The sequence below is a fragment of the Tinamus guttatus genome, unplaced genomic scaffold, assembly GCF_059628265.1.
Source record: "Tinamus guttatus ecotype Peru unplaced genomic scaffold, ASM5962826v1 Tinamus_guttatus_pri_ptg000030l, whole genome shotgun sequence".
In the NCBI taxonomy this organism is placed as follows: Eukaryota; Metazoa; Chordata; class Aves; order Tinamiformes; family Tinamidae; genus Tinamus; species Tinamus guttatus.
The window spans coordinates 2323198-2339668 of record NW_028288564.1 but is presented as its reverse complement, the minus strand read 5'-3'; the positions used below and the strand labels follow the sequence as shown (position 1 = coordinate 2339668).

At 41.5% G+C, this 16471-nt stretch overlaps 1 protein-coding gene across 1 annotated transcript in view; it reads left to right on the top strand.

The window, feature by feature from the left end:
* EDAR (ectodysplasin A receptor) overlaps positions 1-16471 on the top strand; it is a 68351-nt gene that overhangs the window by 34845 nt on the left and 17035 nt on the right. Inside the window, exons 2-4 of the mRNA XM_088529987.1 lie at positions 10235-10303; positions 10783-10905; positions 12210-12391. Coding sequence (XP_088386113.1) covers positions 10253-10303; positions 10783-10905; positions 12210-12391 — 356 coding nt within the window. The 5' untranslated portion in view covers positions 10235-10252. The remainder of the gene's footprint in view (positions 1-10234; positions 10304-10782; positions 10906-12209; positions 12392-16471) is intronic.

Here is a 16471-nt window from a genome sequence, read left to right as displayed (position 1 = left end):
TGACTTACAGCATGCATAAAAGAAAACGCTCATCTGACAAATATGAAATTAAAACATTAGATTATGAATTGGTAGGACAGTTTTAATCTATTGAAATACGTTTTACATAGGTGATGATTGGTACCTGATTTTAACTTAGTGGTACAGAATAATGCTGTCCCAGAATACCTCCTTTCTCAAGAAGAGCTGCAGTCAAAAGGAGCAAAAGGCCTTCAACTGCTTGTGGATGACACTTGACATTTCAGAGGATCGTGTTCTAAGGAAAATTGTAAGACGTTCTCATTAAAAACATAGTCAAATAAAAAATATTTCAAGACTCAACAGTTGTTACACATAAGTCTCTAAGCACCTGAAAAGAATCCAATCACTATAACATCCCTCCCCAGCAGGAAATCCATGGCTTTCCAGAAGTCCTTTCCGACCTTCGTTTCATTTGTCCTACAGCAAAACAGTTATAAAAACTGCAATTCAAGTCACAGTTGCAGTCACACTGTTAGCATGTCCAAAGACTATTTTATCAAGCAGCAACTTTACATGAATATAAATTTTAAAGTTGTATTCAACTAAAGGTATAGCTTGCAGGCTTGCAGAAATTAAAACCATAAGGCCATAATCTTCACTGTTCCTTTGCTTCTGCTCAGCAGTTGTCTTCTTCATTTTTCCAGTGTTTCTAAAACCTCACTTCTGCTTCAGTACTAGGTAGTTGCCATTGGCTATACATCTCCACAAGCTTTTTTTTTTTTTTCCCATGGATTAAAGAAATGAAAGTATATATGGTAAGATTTATTTTCTTATTTTCGGCTTGCAGCATAGTCATGTTGCACCACAGTAAAAGGCACCTGTGCTCATCTAATAATTAGCTCATCTGCTGATAATGAGCAGTTATCAGGGGAGGGGGAAAAGAAGAAATATAAAATCAATGTGCAATGCAGTATTATTACAAGACAAAGAGAATATGTACACTAGGCTTACAAATAAAAAAGTTAGTAGCAGTCCCATCCCCTGGAGTGGGAGTTTCTTTTATAAAGGTTTTGGCTGGTGATAGCCTAATCCTGAAGATATTCCCCACTCTCTCAGCTACACTTGGGGTTGCAGTCTATTTATTATTGTTTTTATGCAAGAAATGCAGCTGTGTCTTCTGTAGAATCCTAGAAGAAGTAGAAACTTTGTTTAGATGCTGTACAATATCAGTCTAGTAGGTAGTGCTGACCCCTAAGTTGTCCTTGTGGGAATGCTTTATTTTCTAAATGAAGGCAGGTACCATGGACTGTTTGGCCTTCAATAAAGCACCTGACACACATGAGGAACTATTCTGTGAATGTAAGAAAATAGGATAGGTTCAACAGATAAAAAATGAGCAACCAAGTTGCTATGGATGGGTTATGCTGGAAGAATTACTGAACTGAAGGCTCCTGGCTGCTCTCTGAATACTTGTCTTATTTAATATGTTCGTGAGGGTCCTGCATATAACAAGTTATACACTGCAAGCAAAATTTACTGAGCGTGCCGAGCTGGAAGCAATATTGCTCCTGGAACAGCAAGGGTACAATTGCAAGATTGCTACTTTAGGAGACAGTAGTTGAGTATTTACGCACACAGCCTTACATTTGTGCAGCACTGCTGCTGTTGCTGTCACTAAGTTCTCCGAAGGTGGTGCAGGAAAAGAGGCATATAACAGCAGAGACATCATTTATTAGAGCATCTGATACACCTAAAAAAAAAAAGGAAATGGGAATCTCGGGCCTGGTTCGTTTAGTGGGTCTGCAAAGCAGGAGCACAATCCATGCTAAATACAAGCTAGGAATGACTACTTTTAGATCAATCCTATTATGTTAATCAATTCCACCACATGAGAGAAAAAGGTGGTTAACACCTGTGGAGGAGAGGCATGTGACCTGGGAGTGAAGTGACAGGCTCTTGCCCAGCTCTTGCAGAGGCGGGGAAATAAAAAGGGTGAGAGGAGAGGAAAAAAAAAAAAACGTCATTAACACCTGTGTTATATTTTTAAATACATTATTACATTTCTGGTATTTTGTAATTAACCCAATTTAATTCCAAGCTCTTGGCTTGCACATTTCCAGCCCAGAGGATAACCAGTTTTTAAAACTAGCTTGCTCCCTTGAAAGGCTCAGCTTGACATAGCCTAGTAACAGGTTTATCAGATAAGGTACCGCTAGGCTTAATGTGCTCCTTAATTAGGAATGTAAACACCTTCATTAAAAAAAAAAAAAAGGGCCTCAGAGAAACTATGAAGAGATTTCACGATTATAGCGTCAAAAGAGAAAGTGTTCCAACAGAGAAAGCCGTTTCTTCATCCTTCCTTAGGATCACCTCACTGTAAGCCTGGGCACATCAATCAGCGAGATTCCTTGCAGCAGGACAGTATCTGGGCTTTGAAAGATCCAGGCTGACCTGAGGGAAAGCCAGCATATCTTGGGGCATGCGGCTATAAATAGATGTGTGTGCACCACGCATACTTATAAGCACACAGTTTACATAGGCCCACATATATAATAAGACTTCAGTGGCCGTTATACGACGAGATGGTTGTTCCTTCTGGAGCCTAGCTATGGGGTGGTTGGCATGGATAGCAGCTTCAGGCTGTCTGTTGGATGTGGCCAGTGACGACAGCCCAGGCAGCTTGAGATGTAGCTCCCAATTTAAATTGGGAATTTAAATGCAGCCTGCCTTCAGTTTGCAAAAATAATCCATCCCCTTCAAAATAAGTCCCATAAAACATAGAGTAACACAAGAATTATCTTTGCGGGCAGCATAGGCATGCCCTTGCTGGCAAGAGAGAGAGGCCTCCTGACAAACTTTTCTGGGACTGAGAAATCAAGTATGAAACTGTATGTGGCCACAAGATAACACTGAGTTCATTACATTTGCTGAATACGGTGAAAACGCTTCATCATCTCTTAATGAGCTTGTGCAGGAAAGAAAGTTAAAGTGTGGGACAGTCCCAGGAACACTCTCCTTCAGAGAGCGACCCATGCCCTCAAGTTCAACCCTCAAGGGTACCACCAGGCAGCAACAGCAGCCCACGGTCTGTTATCACCATGTCTGCATAAGATAAAGTAGTTCACATGTTTTTTTATGTCAACCATGGGCAAAGCAGAGCTGAAAGCTAATTATGGAACTAACAAAATGTATTTGGAAGCCATCTAAAATCTTGCAATAATTTTCAGTTATAGGCAACTGGCCTGCTCTAACAAATCTTCTGGCTTTTACCTAAATGCAAATGTGTTGCAGTGCTTAGTGCAGATATATTTATTGACAGGAACTGTACCATTCCTATTCAGTCTCCTATTTATATAAATGCTGTTGATGGAGGTTTTCATCTGAATTTCTTCCTGTAAAGTATCTCTAAATTCCTCCAACTCTGTTGTGTCTACTGAGCTTTATGTTATTAAAAAAAGATGTCAGTCTTTGCAGAATGCTAGAAATCCCCTCCTTCCTGAATTCTGTGAATTCTGAAGATGCTCGGCAGCTTTCAGAATTGGACCCTGAGAAAAGGAAGCAAAGCATGAGCTTAAACTCAAATCTTGATCAATCTTAATAATGCATGCCAAGCTGTTCTTCCCATTATGTTATCTGTCTCCTAGGCAGTGTTAAGGCCAGTAAAAAGGAAAACTGGGATGACCTGGTGCACGTTGAATTGCTGTGCTTATTCATTAACAGCTTGTTAGTTCTTCTGTTAGAATTATTAGATTAGGTAATTGAGATAGATAGGGCTTTTTTCTTTTTTAATCATATTCCTTCAAACTTTTTCTTGGAGATGTAAGGAGGAGGCTGGATGAGCTCGCCTGTGTTACAGTCATGACAGGCTTCTTCCACCATCACCAGGGCCAATGTTCCTTCAAAGACAAGCCCTAATAAAACAGACACATCAGTTCTGACACTTCCCAACAGATGTAAGGAGGAGATGAAAATAAAAGAGAAAGCTTCATGTAAATCACTTCCAAATACTTTTATTTTCAGCAACTCTTGAGGCAAGCCTCTCCTACTGAGGAGCATCTTCATGGCCAAAAAAGTGAAGATTTTTTTTTCCCCATGACAAATATGAGGCTTCTGTTTTTTTTTTTTAAGTTGTGTGAAAAGAACAAATCCCATTTTTTTTTTATTATGGAAAATAAAAAAGAGCATGTGTCTTAGCCTGAGGGTCAAGGCTCTCTTTTGACTAGGGAAGGTACAAGTCCCTGCATACGTTTTTGCCCTAATTAGTATTTTCTTATTCATACAAAATAGGTAGCACCAACAGGGGAGCTACAAGAGCAGACTCCATGGTAGGAGCTTACAAGTGCTTATTTTCCCTCTAGCACTGCTTCCTCACCAAAATATGAGCCCTTCGAAAGGAAGCATTGCTGAAACCCATGGACATGCCAGTGATGCCATAGGGAATGCAGTCATTTTGGGCCAGTGCCTGGGATGTACGTGCATGCAAAGACAGGGGATTCCAGCCTTAAACCGTGTCTCATTAATGCCCCTGTCCCCCTGTGAATGAACGCATGCCAGCTGTACAGTGCATGTTGAAAGAGTCTTTTCTTCTTCCTTCTTTTGCTTTTTTCCTCCATCATATCCCTTTTCTTTTTTTTTTTTCCCTGAAAATATTTTCAGAAAGCTGATGACCTGTCTACACTAGAACCAACATGTGTCTTTATGTAAGATGAGAAAACAGGTTTGAGTACAGACTTCCAGAGGTAGTTTCCAGATAAGCACGTCTGCAAAGAGGCAGGAGAGCTAGTCTTTGTTACCGCCGTGTCTTTGACATACAGTGCCTCCATTAACAAATTAAAGAATCTGTAATACTCCCTCTAATCAACACAACAACCTACTGGAAAAAAAAATAAATAAAAGGTTCCTATGCCCCAGGAATGACTTATTTTTCTGATGGACTTTCCGGGTCACAGAGGAAACTTGATTTTATGTGAAATTTTTGCTGTTCTAGCTTCCTTTTGATGTTTCAGGTAAAACAAAAAACACAGTTGTGTCATTTAAACACTTCTTACATCTCTTTCTGAGATAATTCTTAAGGTATGTTTTACAAGGTCAAATACATATGGGAAACAGAGCCTTGTTCTGCAAGTGTAGTATTGTTCTCTGCAGTATTTTCATCTGGTGCTCCAAACAATGCACCCTGTAACCAAGGCCACAAAATAGTTTCCATGATAATTGCTATGTTTTTATTTACTTACAGTTTTCTAAGTGTATCCTTCTCCAAGATTGTGCTGCCACCATTGTCATTCAGTAGTGGGCTGGGAGACTCCTTTTTCCTCCTGGAAGGAAAAATCAAACCACAGCTTTTTAAACAAGGCTGGAACCAAACTGAAATCTGTAGCTGAACTCTGAAACTTGTGAGACTCTGCAGGGAAGATAGCAAGCTTATCTCAGTTAAGAAGGATTTTGCAATATCAGGAACATATAAAGATTATCTACCAAGCCAATGCCAAAAAAAAAGTGGTAATCTCTGGGAAGAGGCAGTTCCCAGGGTTCCTCTCAAAGACTTCAGCAGTCCGGGGCAAACACTGCGTTTGCTGGTGACACTGCAAAAGTGCCTATGACCTATGTATTTCCATGAAACCTTTTCTTTCCCAAGCTCCTGTCCATCTCTGTTATTGTTCTTAGCAGCTGAGATTTTGGATGTGGACTTGATACTCATTGATCAGGATCAATTTAGTAGCTTTTCAGGAATTCATTTCATTGACCCGGTAGCCAATTTGCTGCTTCGAAAACTTGAAAAGGGAAGTGCACAAAGAAGCAGCAAGACCATGAAGTTCTTTTGAATGAGAATGTGATTCTCTTGAATGAGAGATGTGGTGCCTCTTCAGTCTTGAAGGCAAAACTTGCGTCTTTTAAATATGTGCACATCAGTGATGAAATTAAAGAAATGCACAGAAGTATCAAAACAAACTTTTCTGCAAATCTAGAAACACATATTTCAATAACTCGATCCATGTGTCTCTATTTTTTTTTCCTTTTCTCAACATTTTTATAGTAACATTATCTGGAATAGGAAATTAGCTTTTGCACTGTGTTATTACTGAAGTCACAGAATTAATATAACAGTTTAAGGCCACCTATTGAAAGCTGTTCTACCTCACTAGCAGTGGTAACCTCATTGTTTGTATATTCCCTCTATTGATTCCGTTAACTAGTGGGTACTGTGTATATACCTAATCATCCAAGTAAATTAACAAATTCAAAGGCTGACCCAGTGAGGGCTGCTCTTTTTTTTTTTTTTCTCCGTCGGACATGACAAACTAAGCATTTTCTGCTGGGGAGGGGTATTTAGTTCATTATTTCTTCCAGTTCTTGGTAAGTTGCTTTCAATTCCTGGTAAGATGCCACAAATAGTATAGAGAAGGGCCTTTCCCCAGGAAGAGAGACGTATGAGTAACAGGGTCCCAGGCATCACTTTTCTTATTTCCCCAGGCCAAATTTGTGAGGCAGCAAGTCTCTGGCATTTTTTGCTGTGGTTGCCACCGGGAAAATAGTCTTCCTTTTCTTGTCAGCTTGTGTGTGTATCCTTAACTGTTGTTAACAAATATGCCCCGAATGGCAAATATAGCTGTAATTAGCAAACCCCTCTAGTCATGCCCAGACTTGCTGTGTGTTATACACCTGATCCATAAAGGCACAAGTCCGCGGTTCACACCTCCTCTCCAGGGACATCCACACGTCCCAAGCGAAAACATGAGCCATGAGCTGTGGCAGACTCAGCAGCTCAGCAGCAGGAGAGCCCTGACTGCTGTCGGAGCCATTGAACGATTCCACAGAGAATCCGCTTCTATCTCCTTCCCGCTCACGGATGCTGGCCATCCTGCAGGACAGAGCCATCGGTTTTAGTCAGAAGCCACCAGACTGACAATGCTTCGCACTGATTAACTTTCCAGGGCCTGTAGATCAGTGCTCATCAGCTGATACTTTGCTTTGGCTAATACTTGCAAATAATAAAGGACTCAACTTGTAAGAGAAAAACAGCAAAAAAATCAAGGATCTCTTTCCCAAAATTTGAGGTACGGATTGGAAGAGTGGAAAGGATTTCCAAAGCTTTCCTGAACATCAGTGTACATTTTAATCTGAACTTCCAACACATGTTTTAGCATTGGTAGTCAACAAGAGCAACAGTAGAGCAAGACTTTGGCTTTGGTTGCCAAACACTCACAGATAAAGGGTTTCACTGGAACATGAACGGCTTCATCTGCTTCTCAGCTCCTGCATGAGGAAGGGCCTTAGCACATGGATCAGCCTCCAGATTCATAAAATCTGGAACTTGATTTCCAGCCTAGGATAATGATCCAAGCCAGCATCATGGTAACTCATGTGATATAGCAGACCTGTCTCGAACAGGAACATCTCTTGATTTGTTTATGTGTGTTCATTTGAAAATCAGCCACAGAAGCCAAATTTGTGCAAACTTCCCCTTCCTCCCTTCCTTCTCTCCATCCACTGCACTCAACTCAAGAGGGCCCAGACTCCCCACTTTATGTCTCATGTTCTCCCCACCTCCCTCTTCACAGGGACATCCGAAAGCAAACATCGCCTAATTTCTAAATTTCTCCCCAGCCCTCCTCAGCCCCAGAAGGTCTCTGACATCAACAAAAGCAGCTTTTTATTTGTTTGCATGATGTCAAGCCTCCCGAGTGGCTGTAAGCAGCTACGAGGTTGATGCTGTCAGAAGCCATTCAGCATCTCTGCTAACGGAGCAGCAGCATCTCTGTCATCAGGTTCCCAACCAAGATGCCCTCTGAGAACCCAGTAACATACAGATTAATATATGTGACTGGGAATACAAGCAAAGATGCATTTTATGTAAATTCAGTCAAGCATTCCTCAGAATTAATTGCTCTGGGTGATTAGGAGACCTCAAGAGCCACGATACCGGCAACTTTTTCCCCTGTGTTTTGGCAGGCGTGAGCTGATGATTGTCCGAATTTAGCATATCTCTACATATGTCAGCTAGAGACCAAAATTATTTCAGTGATGGAAAATCCATGGTTGTGTGGAATGGGCTTTCCATTTGATAGTGTGGTAATATGGTGTAGGTGTAAATTAAGGTGCTTGAAAATTGACAGCGAGCCTGACAATAGCACCCAAGCTGAGGAACTACTTATCCCACCTCTGCCAGAAACTTCTCCCACCTTCCCTTCCCCTCTCCTGCCTTGTACAAATAAAGTGGACATTCTGTTTGTCAACTCTAAATAAAGTAATAAATGAAATAAAAAGAAATAAATAAACAGAAAATAACAGTTTATGACAGTCTACTTGAGCAGGGGAAAAGTCTTCTCTGCCAGTCTAATCTGGCCCCATGCAGCACTTTTTAAACTGACTTTTTCACTTAAAAATATTTCCCATATGTTCGACATATTGCTATGCATAATGATGGAACACAGGGAAAAAAATGTGTGTTTACATGCAAAACATACCCCTACATGTATATTTATACTGAGAGAGAGAAAAATATATTATGTATGTTATGTATAACTTGACACTTCCAACATTTTATGTAAATAAGTACCAAATGGATGGAGAATATTGTATAATACATTAATAGGCTATACTGCTTCATTTCTATTTTTCAAATCTGGCTGTGATTGCATATAAGTACCTCAAACAGTAAACATCTGGATGGCTTGAAAGCAAGTGAAGCATGTTTTTGTTTAAGACATGTAAGAATTCTTGGCTCACAACAGCCCAAGAGACAACTTATAATAAATACAGTTTTGCAGTGTGGACAAAGCCTTAAAATATTCATATTTAAACTCTAACAAGCTCTTTTATAATTAGGATTTATTTTAACAGGCGTATGTGTTAAGATTATATCCTTGGAGATTTTCCAAGTAACTACACTGTAGCAGCTAGAGCCTTTGTCCAACTTAAATGTCTGACAGTTTATAAAACTGCATGACAGTTTTCCGCCTCTCACCTCCAGATTTGGGACAGTTCATCTCCGATTTTCTTTTGTTTCTGGCTTTCAAAGTGCAGTTTTCTGAAGAAATGAATATACTCATAATTCAGTTTGTCCACCTACCCACCCAGCTACCTGCCTCAGCTAGCCCAATTGCTAGAAGGAACATATAAAGCAAGTTCATAGCTTGATGCTGGAGTGATATAATCTTGGCTTAAACTGTTTAGTGTTTAAAAATGTAAATTTTAGTGCCTATCATCTCAGACACTAGAGCCCATCTCTAACATAGCTTGTCTGCTTGAATGTCACACAAAGGAGTAATTATACCCTGTTTGGAGACTGAAACCCTTGCAAAGTGTCTGAAGCTTGCAAACTTTAAAACATAGTTTACGTCTGCTAGGACCAAAGTCTTGTAATTGTATCTCAAACATTTGGGTTTTGAAGTTGTTAAGATCCCTAGGGCATTTTATGTGTTGTAACAATATCATTAAATATGTTGTATCATGCTAGAGGAGCAATTTGTGCCTCCTTTTCCTGTTGTTTTTCTTTCCTTTAGAAAGAAATTCAGCGCAAGAATATGTAACATTAGCTGTTATTCAAAATTATTCATAGAATTGTATTTAAAGAAATGAAATAAATTAGCGGGTATGTTTATAACATAGAGATCGCGCCCTTTATTTTCCGCAGTCAGTGTAACAGCCCTTAAAAATAGCTTGGCTTCTAGTTTCAGTTTAAACTCTTCTGTGTACAATTTGTTTAGCAAAAACGAAAAGCAGCCAACACGTCCTGCTGAAGGCAGCTCTGGGTATGCGAAGCCACTTGGCAGGTGTCCCTGGCGCTGCTTCTGGCTGCTCCAAATAAACTTTTACTAGATAAATCTGATATAGGGAGCTCGAGCACCACGGACTCAGGCCGGGCTGTGCTTCCGATCCCTGGCCCTCTCATATTCAGCAGTCAACAAGGCCAGCCTGAAGAAATGCCAGAGTTCAGATCTCCCTCTTTATCTCCAATCTAGTTTGACCAGGGTTGCGAGATCAGGCTCTGCTCTGCAACCGTTTTCTCCCAAAGAGAGGAAGGAGATGTGCAGCAAGGTGCATAGCCTCTGCGTGTGTGTGTACGTGTGTGTGTGTGCATGTGTGCACACACCTGTGTGTGTGTGTGTGTGTGCACGAGCACGTCTCTTCCCTGCTTGGTTTAGCCCTCATAACTCCAGGCATCCTGCCCACGCAACCTTTGTTCTCGCTACAGGCCCTTGTGTTCTTATTTTGGCAACACATGCAAATATTTACTGATGTTCGTAAACAATTACTGCTTCTCTCTTTTCAGGTAAAATACCAAGAGAATATGGCTCACCTGGGTGAAAGTAAATGGACTCACATGTTTCCTTTTTTGGTGGTAGGTATTTACATTAAGGAGAGATATCTAGCATGCAAAGATAAGCGGACTCTGTTTTAATGTTTATGAAATATCATAGCATGTCTACAGCTGATTCAGACCTGAAGAGCAATGCAGGGATCCACATTCATTCAGCATGAGACTGAAGCATGTACTTTAGCGTGTACTTGAGCATATGTCTAAATCAGCATTTCCAAAACTGTATTGGAATTGGAATGTGTAATGGCACCCTCTGTCCTGCCGCGGCCTCTGGGCACCTGGTGAGGAGCCGCTCACTGGTGGCCCTGATGCTGGGGCTCACATCCTGCCCAGCATCATGCTGTCCTCGTGTGGGTTGCATTTCTGATCTTTAGGGATGCTCTGCGCGGATGCGACAGCCTTGTGTCTCCTGTGGTGCCACTGCCTGCAGAAGGGAGAGGCTGGGCATGGGAGCAGAGGCGATGCAAGTAACAGGGCTCTGTGACGCTCTCTGCCAACAGGTTTCCCTCGTGTACTCGGCGAGCGCGGAGTACTCCAACTGCGGTGAGAACGAGTACTACAACCAGACCACCGGCATGTGCCATGACTGCCCCAAGTGCGAGCCAGGCGAGGAGCCTTACATGGTAATTGCGGAGCCTTCTGCTCAGCAGAGGACTAAAGTGCCAACAAGGTGATCTGGGAGATGACAGCATGCAGCCTGGTGACCTGGGCCACCGCAGAGCACAGCTGCGTCCGTCACACAAAACAGCTCCAAAGTTCAGCCACCCAGCAAGTGATTTTAGGAGGAAAACACACAATTAGCCCTTTAAAGAGAAAAGAAAGAAAAAACAAAGAAAAAGATAGGTTACATGGTGTAGTATTTAATGTAGTGTTAACATTAATATGAGAGAAAGCGGAGAATGAAACCGATGCTCCTCCAGTGTGTGTGGCCTCCCTGACGCAGCAACACTCCCGTCTCCCAGGGTGTTGCTAGAGCAGGGTGCCACATACTGCGGTATCCCAAAACATTACCCTAGGCACAGTCCCTTAAAAGCAGTGTTTTTAAAGTCCTCATGTAAAAGTTTCACACACAGTCTCTGCCAGTATGTTTTCAACTCAAAAGTTATTTAAAATCTGACCCTGCCAGTTCAGCATTGTGCGATAAATAGGTTAGTTTGGCGTGCTCACTGGGCCGCCACACGGAGAGCTTAATTTTGCTCTCCCGCTAAGATATTTTGGCACTAGAGAAATTTGGAAGCTTCTGCAACGTTTTAAATTACGTTTCCCAAGTAACCATTTGATTTATAGCAGATAATTGTTGCATATTAAAGAATAAATTACTGAAATCCTGTTTGGTTTTAATAGGATAAACATCCCATTGCAAGAATTTCACACAGTTGGTAGTCCTGAGCATGTATATTTGAATAATAACCAATTGGTGTCGGTTGTATTCAGTCTAAACCTAATGTTCATTGGGGAAATGTGATTTCAGGGGCTACCAAGGCCCATGTAAACACTGGGTTTTGTGAGGTTGCTTGTGGCCTCTTCCATCTTCAAAACAACATCACAGACATCCCTACTGGAACACGTTTTACTCCATTATTTTCTTTTCCTCTAGTTTTCAGTCTACTTTCTATCAACACAGTAGCTGAAATTCACTTCCAAGACTTGCTGGAATATGATTTAAATAGTCACAAGGGGTCCCTTTCAAGGGACATGTTTCCTCTCTAGGATGCAGCATGCATCCTTGTGGGTCCACACCCCACATGCATGCTGCATCCTTGTGGGTCCATAGCCTTTTCAGTGTAGGCACCAGGGGACCAAGCAAGGAACTTGGTTCTTTTGGTGTTACGTGGTCCACAAAGCCATTGGGCCTGTCTAGGAATATTCTCTGTTCCTAGAAGATTACAATGCAAGCCTTTTTTAAAATGACTTCATGTTGTTGCAGACATGTGGCTATGGCACCAAGGATGAGGACTATGGATGCATTCCTTGCCCTTCTGAAAAGTTTTCCAAAGGGGGTTACCAGATATGCAGGCGTCACAAAGACTGCGAGGGATTTTTCCGAGCCACCGTCATGACACCCGGCGATCAGGAGAATGATGCAGAGTGTGGGCCTTGTCTACCCGGGTAAGGACTTAGCCATAGACCTTTACACTGCAGTACATTTTACTCCTCATGATACTGCAAGTCTTTTTTAAAATCTAAAATGTCTGATACCCTGTCTTCATGTCCTAACTGATTTTAGTTGCAGTATTGGTGAATTACGTTTTTCAGTTCAGTTTCTCCTAAAACAATAATTTCCGATATTTGGAAAGTGTTGGTGAGTTTACTAAATCAGAACAGGCCATTAATCTTACTGAAATCTCACTGACTGAAGAAATAGGTGTTGGGAATAAACTGGAAAAAAACAAATTCTCCTACCAGAAACAGATTATTTCACGTACCTAAGCATAGGTAACCAGTGCCGTTTTAGATGCCCTATGGAATCCATCTTTGCCTCTAGCTGCTACTACGAAAGGACTTTTCTTAAGTCCTGTAACATGTAGGCCAGTTCCATGAAGATGTCTTGGATATTCTATAATATCTACGCTGGCTCTGGATGTTTATGTTTAGGAACATTAAATGAGTCTTCTTTAAAGGTGACAAGCTAGCAAATTTGTCAGTAGTTGGCAGCATTAACTAGCATAGCTGTTTGGGGAGATTCACCAAGGCAACCTTCATCTCTCAAGGCCCTTTTTAGACAACAGAGAGAGGGGTCTAAGTAGCTACTAATGTGACACATGCTGCTATTATAAAAATAAGTTCTGCTACTCATCGAAGGGGCTATAGTAGGTGCTATTTATTCAGTCTACCTTTTTAATGATCTGCTGTGCTCTGTATGATCCAATAGTAATAGTGAGAAAGCAATTGCCACACTGAATATCTTAGCAATATATTCTTGGCTATATGACCTTCTAATGTCTCCAAACTCAAACATGCATTTGCTTTCTCAAGATTCTTCTTGTTGGGTAAGTAAATACTCTAAAACAAAATCTCACTTTATTTACCTTTCTCATTTCTACACGTGTGCCTCTTTGGCTTAGATGGGTAACTCCCAACAGGCGTTTGGCTTTTGTGCAGAGTTTGTGGACACAGTATAACCCACACTACTTATAGCACAGGAAACTGTTAAAAAAGCACTGTAAGGTTTCAAGTTTATTGAATCAGTGAGTGAGTTCATGAGAATTTTTCAGTTTACAAATAAAAAGAATGACTTGTCCAGCTGCCAGTCAGTGATGTGATTTGAAAAGAACTCCCTCTTGACTTCCCTTCACACATCATTAGGAGTACAAAAGTTAAATAGTGGCCACAGTTGCCATTTTGCAATTTCATGAGGACTAATGAGGTCGCCCTAGAGAGAGTGGGGTGCCAGCTGAAAGCAGTGAGATTGCACAGCTGGTACTTAAGGAGTAATCTGAGAGCACCATGTTTGCACAGGTGTAACCCCTAGCAGACATTGCCCTGCCTGAGTCTGGCTGTAGGTCTCTGGTTGGGAATTTCAGGTTTGGGGTTAGCTTGTCCAGGCCAGCAATTTAGGTGAAAAACCTGCTTACAATGGACTTGAGGAGTTGAAATTATCAAGATAAATTCAATATTGTGTGAGGCACACCCTGAGCCCTTCCTGACTCCCTGAGCGGCACAGAGAAGCCCTGGTGTTGCTCCTGTGCAACAGTGGGAAAGCTCTGAGCTCCTGTGCCAGACCGGGTGTGCTGATGGGCCACGCCAGCCAGCCATGCTGTCTCATTGCCACCCTCTGGGGACAGACAGATGCCTGGCAAGTGGCAGCCAACAGAGCGCTCCCTTCCCTAGGTGATAACGCTCAAAGGGTACCCAAATTAATGTGACCAAAAAAACAACGTCTCCATTTTCAGAGGACTTTGCTTGAGTAACACCCTGAAGATATTTCCAAAGTAACTTCCCAAGTGCTGTAATCCATACTTAAGGGCATCTTCTCCCATAACTATTTCTATAGACTCACCTGCTTAGTAAAACATCCTTAGAAAAGTTCAGTGGGTGACATATTATGGCCAAAGGTTTTTAGACAAAACACCACCAAATTACCAGCCCTTTCCCAACTGGTGCAGGTGTCTCTATCATTTGCCTTTAAAAAGACAGTGGATAATTATATAATTTTCCTTCTATTCTTACAATATTTCTGATGCCCATCCTTGGGGAACAGAGAGAGCTCTGGGATGAGAGCAGGGATCATCCATTGTTTTTTTATGTGCATGTTCCCTTCCACATGAAACAGGAATAACGCTCTTTGTCAAGCTCACAAAATGTTGTCAGACTGAGACCAGGGCAGAAATTAAGTGCTTAGCACCGAACTGTGATCCTCAAAATGAAAGCTCAGCTGCCATGGATCTAGGGAGGCAACTACCCTCCTGGGATATGGCAGGGTTTATCCTGGTCCACCCCCCTCAAAGGCCTGCTCCTGACCAGCGGCTCTGCAATCATGCTAATAAGTCAGGATAAGTCAAGAGTGCAGGAATTGAGTGCAATTCAGGCCGTTTCCCTCAATGAGTTTTTCCCTTAGCATTGCCTAGTCAGAGCACACCTGAGATCGTAACCACCTGAGAGTGGCTACAGTGGTTCAGAGCAAGGGTCCCTCTAACCCACTCCTCTGTTCTCAGCAGTGGCCATAGTGGACTTCCATTAAGAGCAAGGACAGAGCAAACGTTGAAGACACATCACCCTAATACTGCCCCAGCATCTTACTGCTTTTCCCTGCGAGCAACTGACAAGAGGGACTACAAAGCTGCTTCCCTTTAAAGTGGAGGCAGAGATGCCTCTGCTGATGATACTTTCCCTTGTTACATGTTTGTCAATGGTTATAGCAAATTCATTTTTTTCTCTGAGGTGTTTTAAAAGCACAAACGAGCTCTTTGCTCCATTTGCTTTTTGAATGAAGAGGTTTAACATGTGAGTTTCAAGCAAAATGCAGCCCTTCCTGGCAGTTCTGAGTATGGCAGCAGATGCTTCCAACTCAGCACTTCCCTTCTCTCTGTGGATGGACTGATCTGTGCTGAGAGTTAGTCCCTCACTTGCAGGTGCCTTGGTCACTGCAGAGGAGCAAACCTGAAGCTGGGTCTTTGCTTCTGGGACCAGCAAATTCCTGACTTGACACCACTAACATAAATCCAAGATAAACTATCATGTTGTTAAGCATGAAAACACAGAAGTGTATTCTTTAGTCTAATGTTTACTCTTGAATTTTTCCTGTAATACTTCAAAATCTGAGACCAATGGGTGCCCAGGAAAAATATAATTCAATGGAAGAGAAACACCATGAAAACTGAAGATCATTCTTTTATTCATTCTTGAGCCACTTCTTCTCCATAGTTAGTGATACAACACGATCAATTATTTCCAACATTGCCTTTAATATTTCGTGCATTGCAAAATAGGCAGAAATACAGATCTGTTGCTGGCATTTTGCAGGGGCCAATCATTAATGCTTGCGATTGCAGAATTTCCTACACACGCAAGTTAACAGTTGCTTGCCCATGAATGTCTCCTGCAATTTTCTCTGCCCATCCTCCACCATTCTGCACTGTGACCAAAACTAAGACGTATGCCACCGGCTTGATTTTTATTAACTGTCAGAATGGTTGTTTATCTTCTTTAAGCCACTGTGGCCTTTAGACTGTGAATCTTAACTGTCTTGTTTTTTCTGTATAAAGCTATGTGTATCTTTGACCTGCCACTCTTTCTTTTTTTCCCTTTGTGTATGTGTGTATGATTTGGCAGTCATTTCCTGCTTATTTATTAACTAACTGCTCCACAATCTAACATTATGCAGGCCCCATAATAAAGAAAAAATGAGTTTTTGCTGTTGAGATAAGCAGAGCAGCAACATGGGGCATAGAAACCATTCAAAAAGAGAAGAGTGAGGGTGAATCTTTTAAAAATAATAAGAAAAAAGCAGCAGCTGCATTCATTCGATGTACTTTTGCAGCCTTTCCCTGCACCTCAGGAAAACTCAGTTTCCTGTACCTATATTCCTTAGTAATGAGTGAGCAATTGATTTTAATAGACAGCTTCAGCAGTAATTTTCTAATATGCAATTTGTTTTAAAAAAAAAAGTATTACACATACGTAGATAGCTATGTAAGAGCAGAAAACAGATTCATTACTGCATCAAGTGTTTATCATGTTGGGTATTCA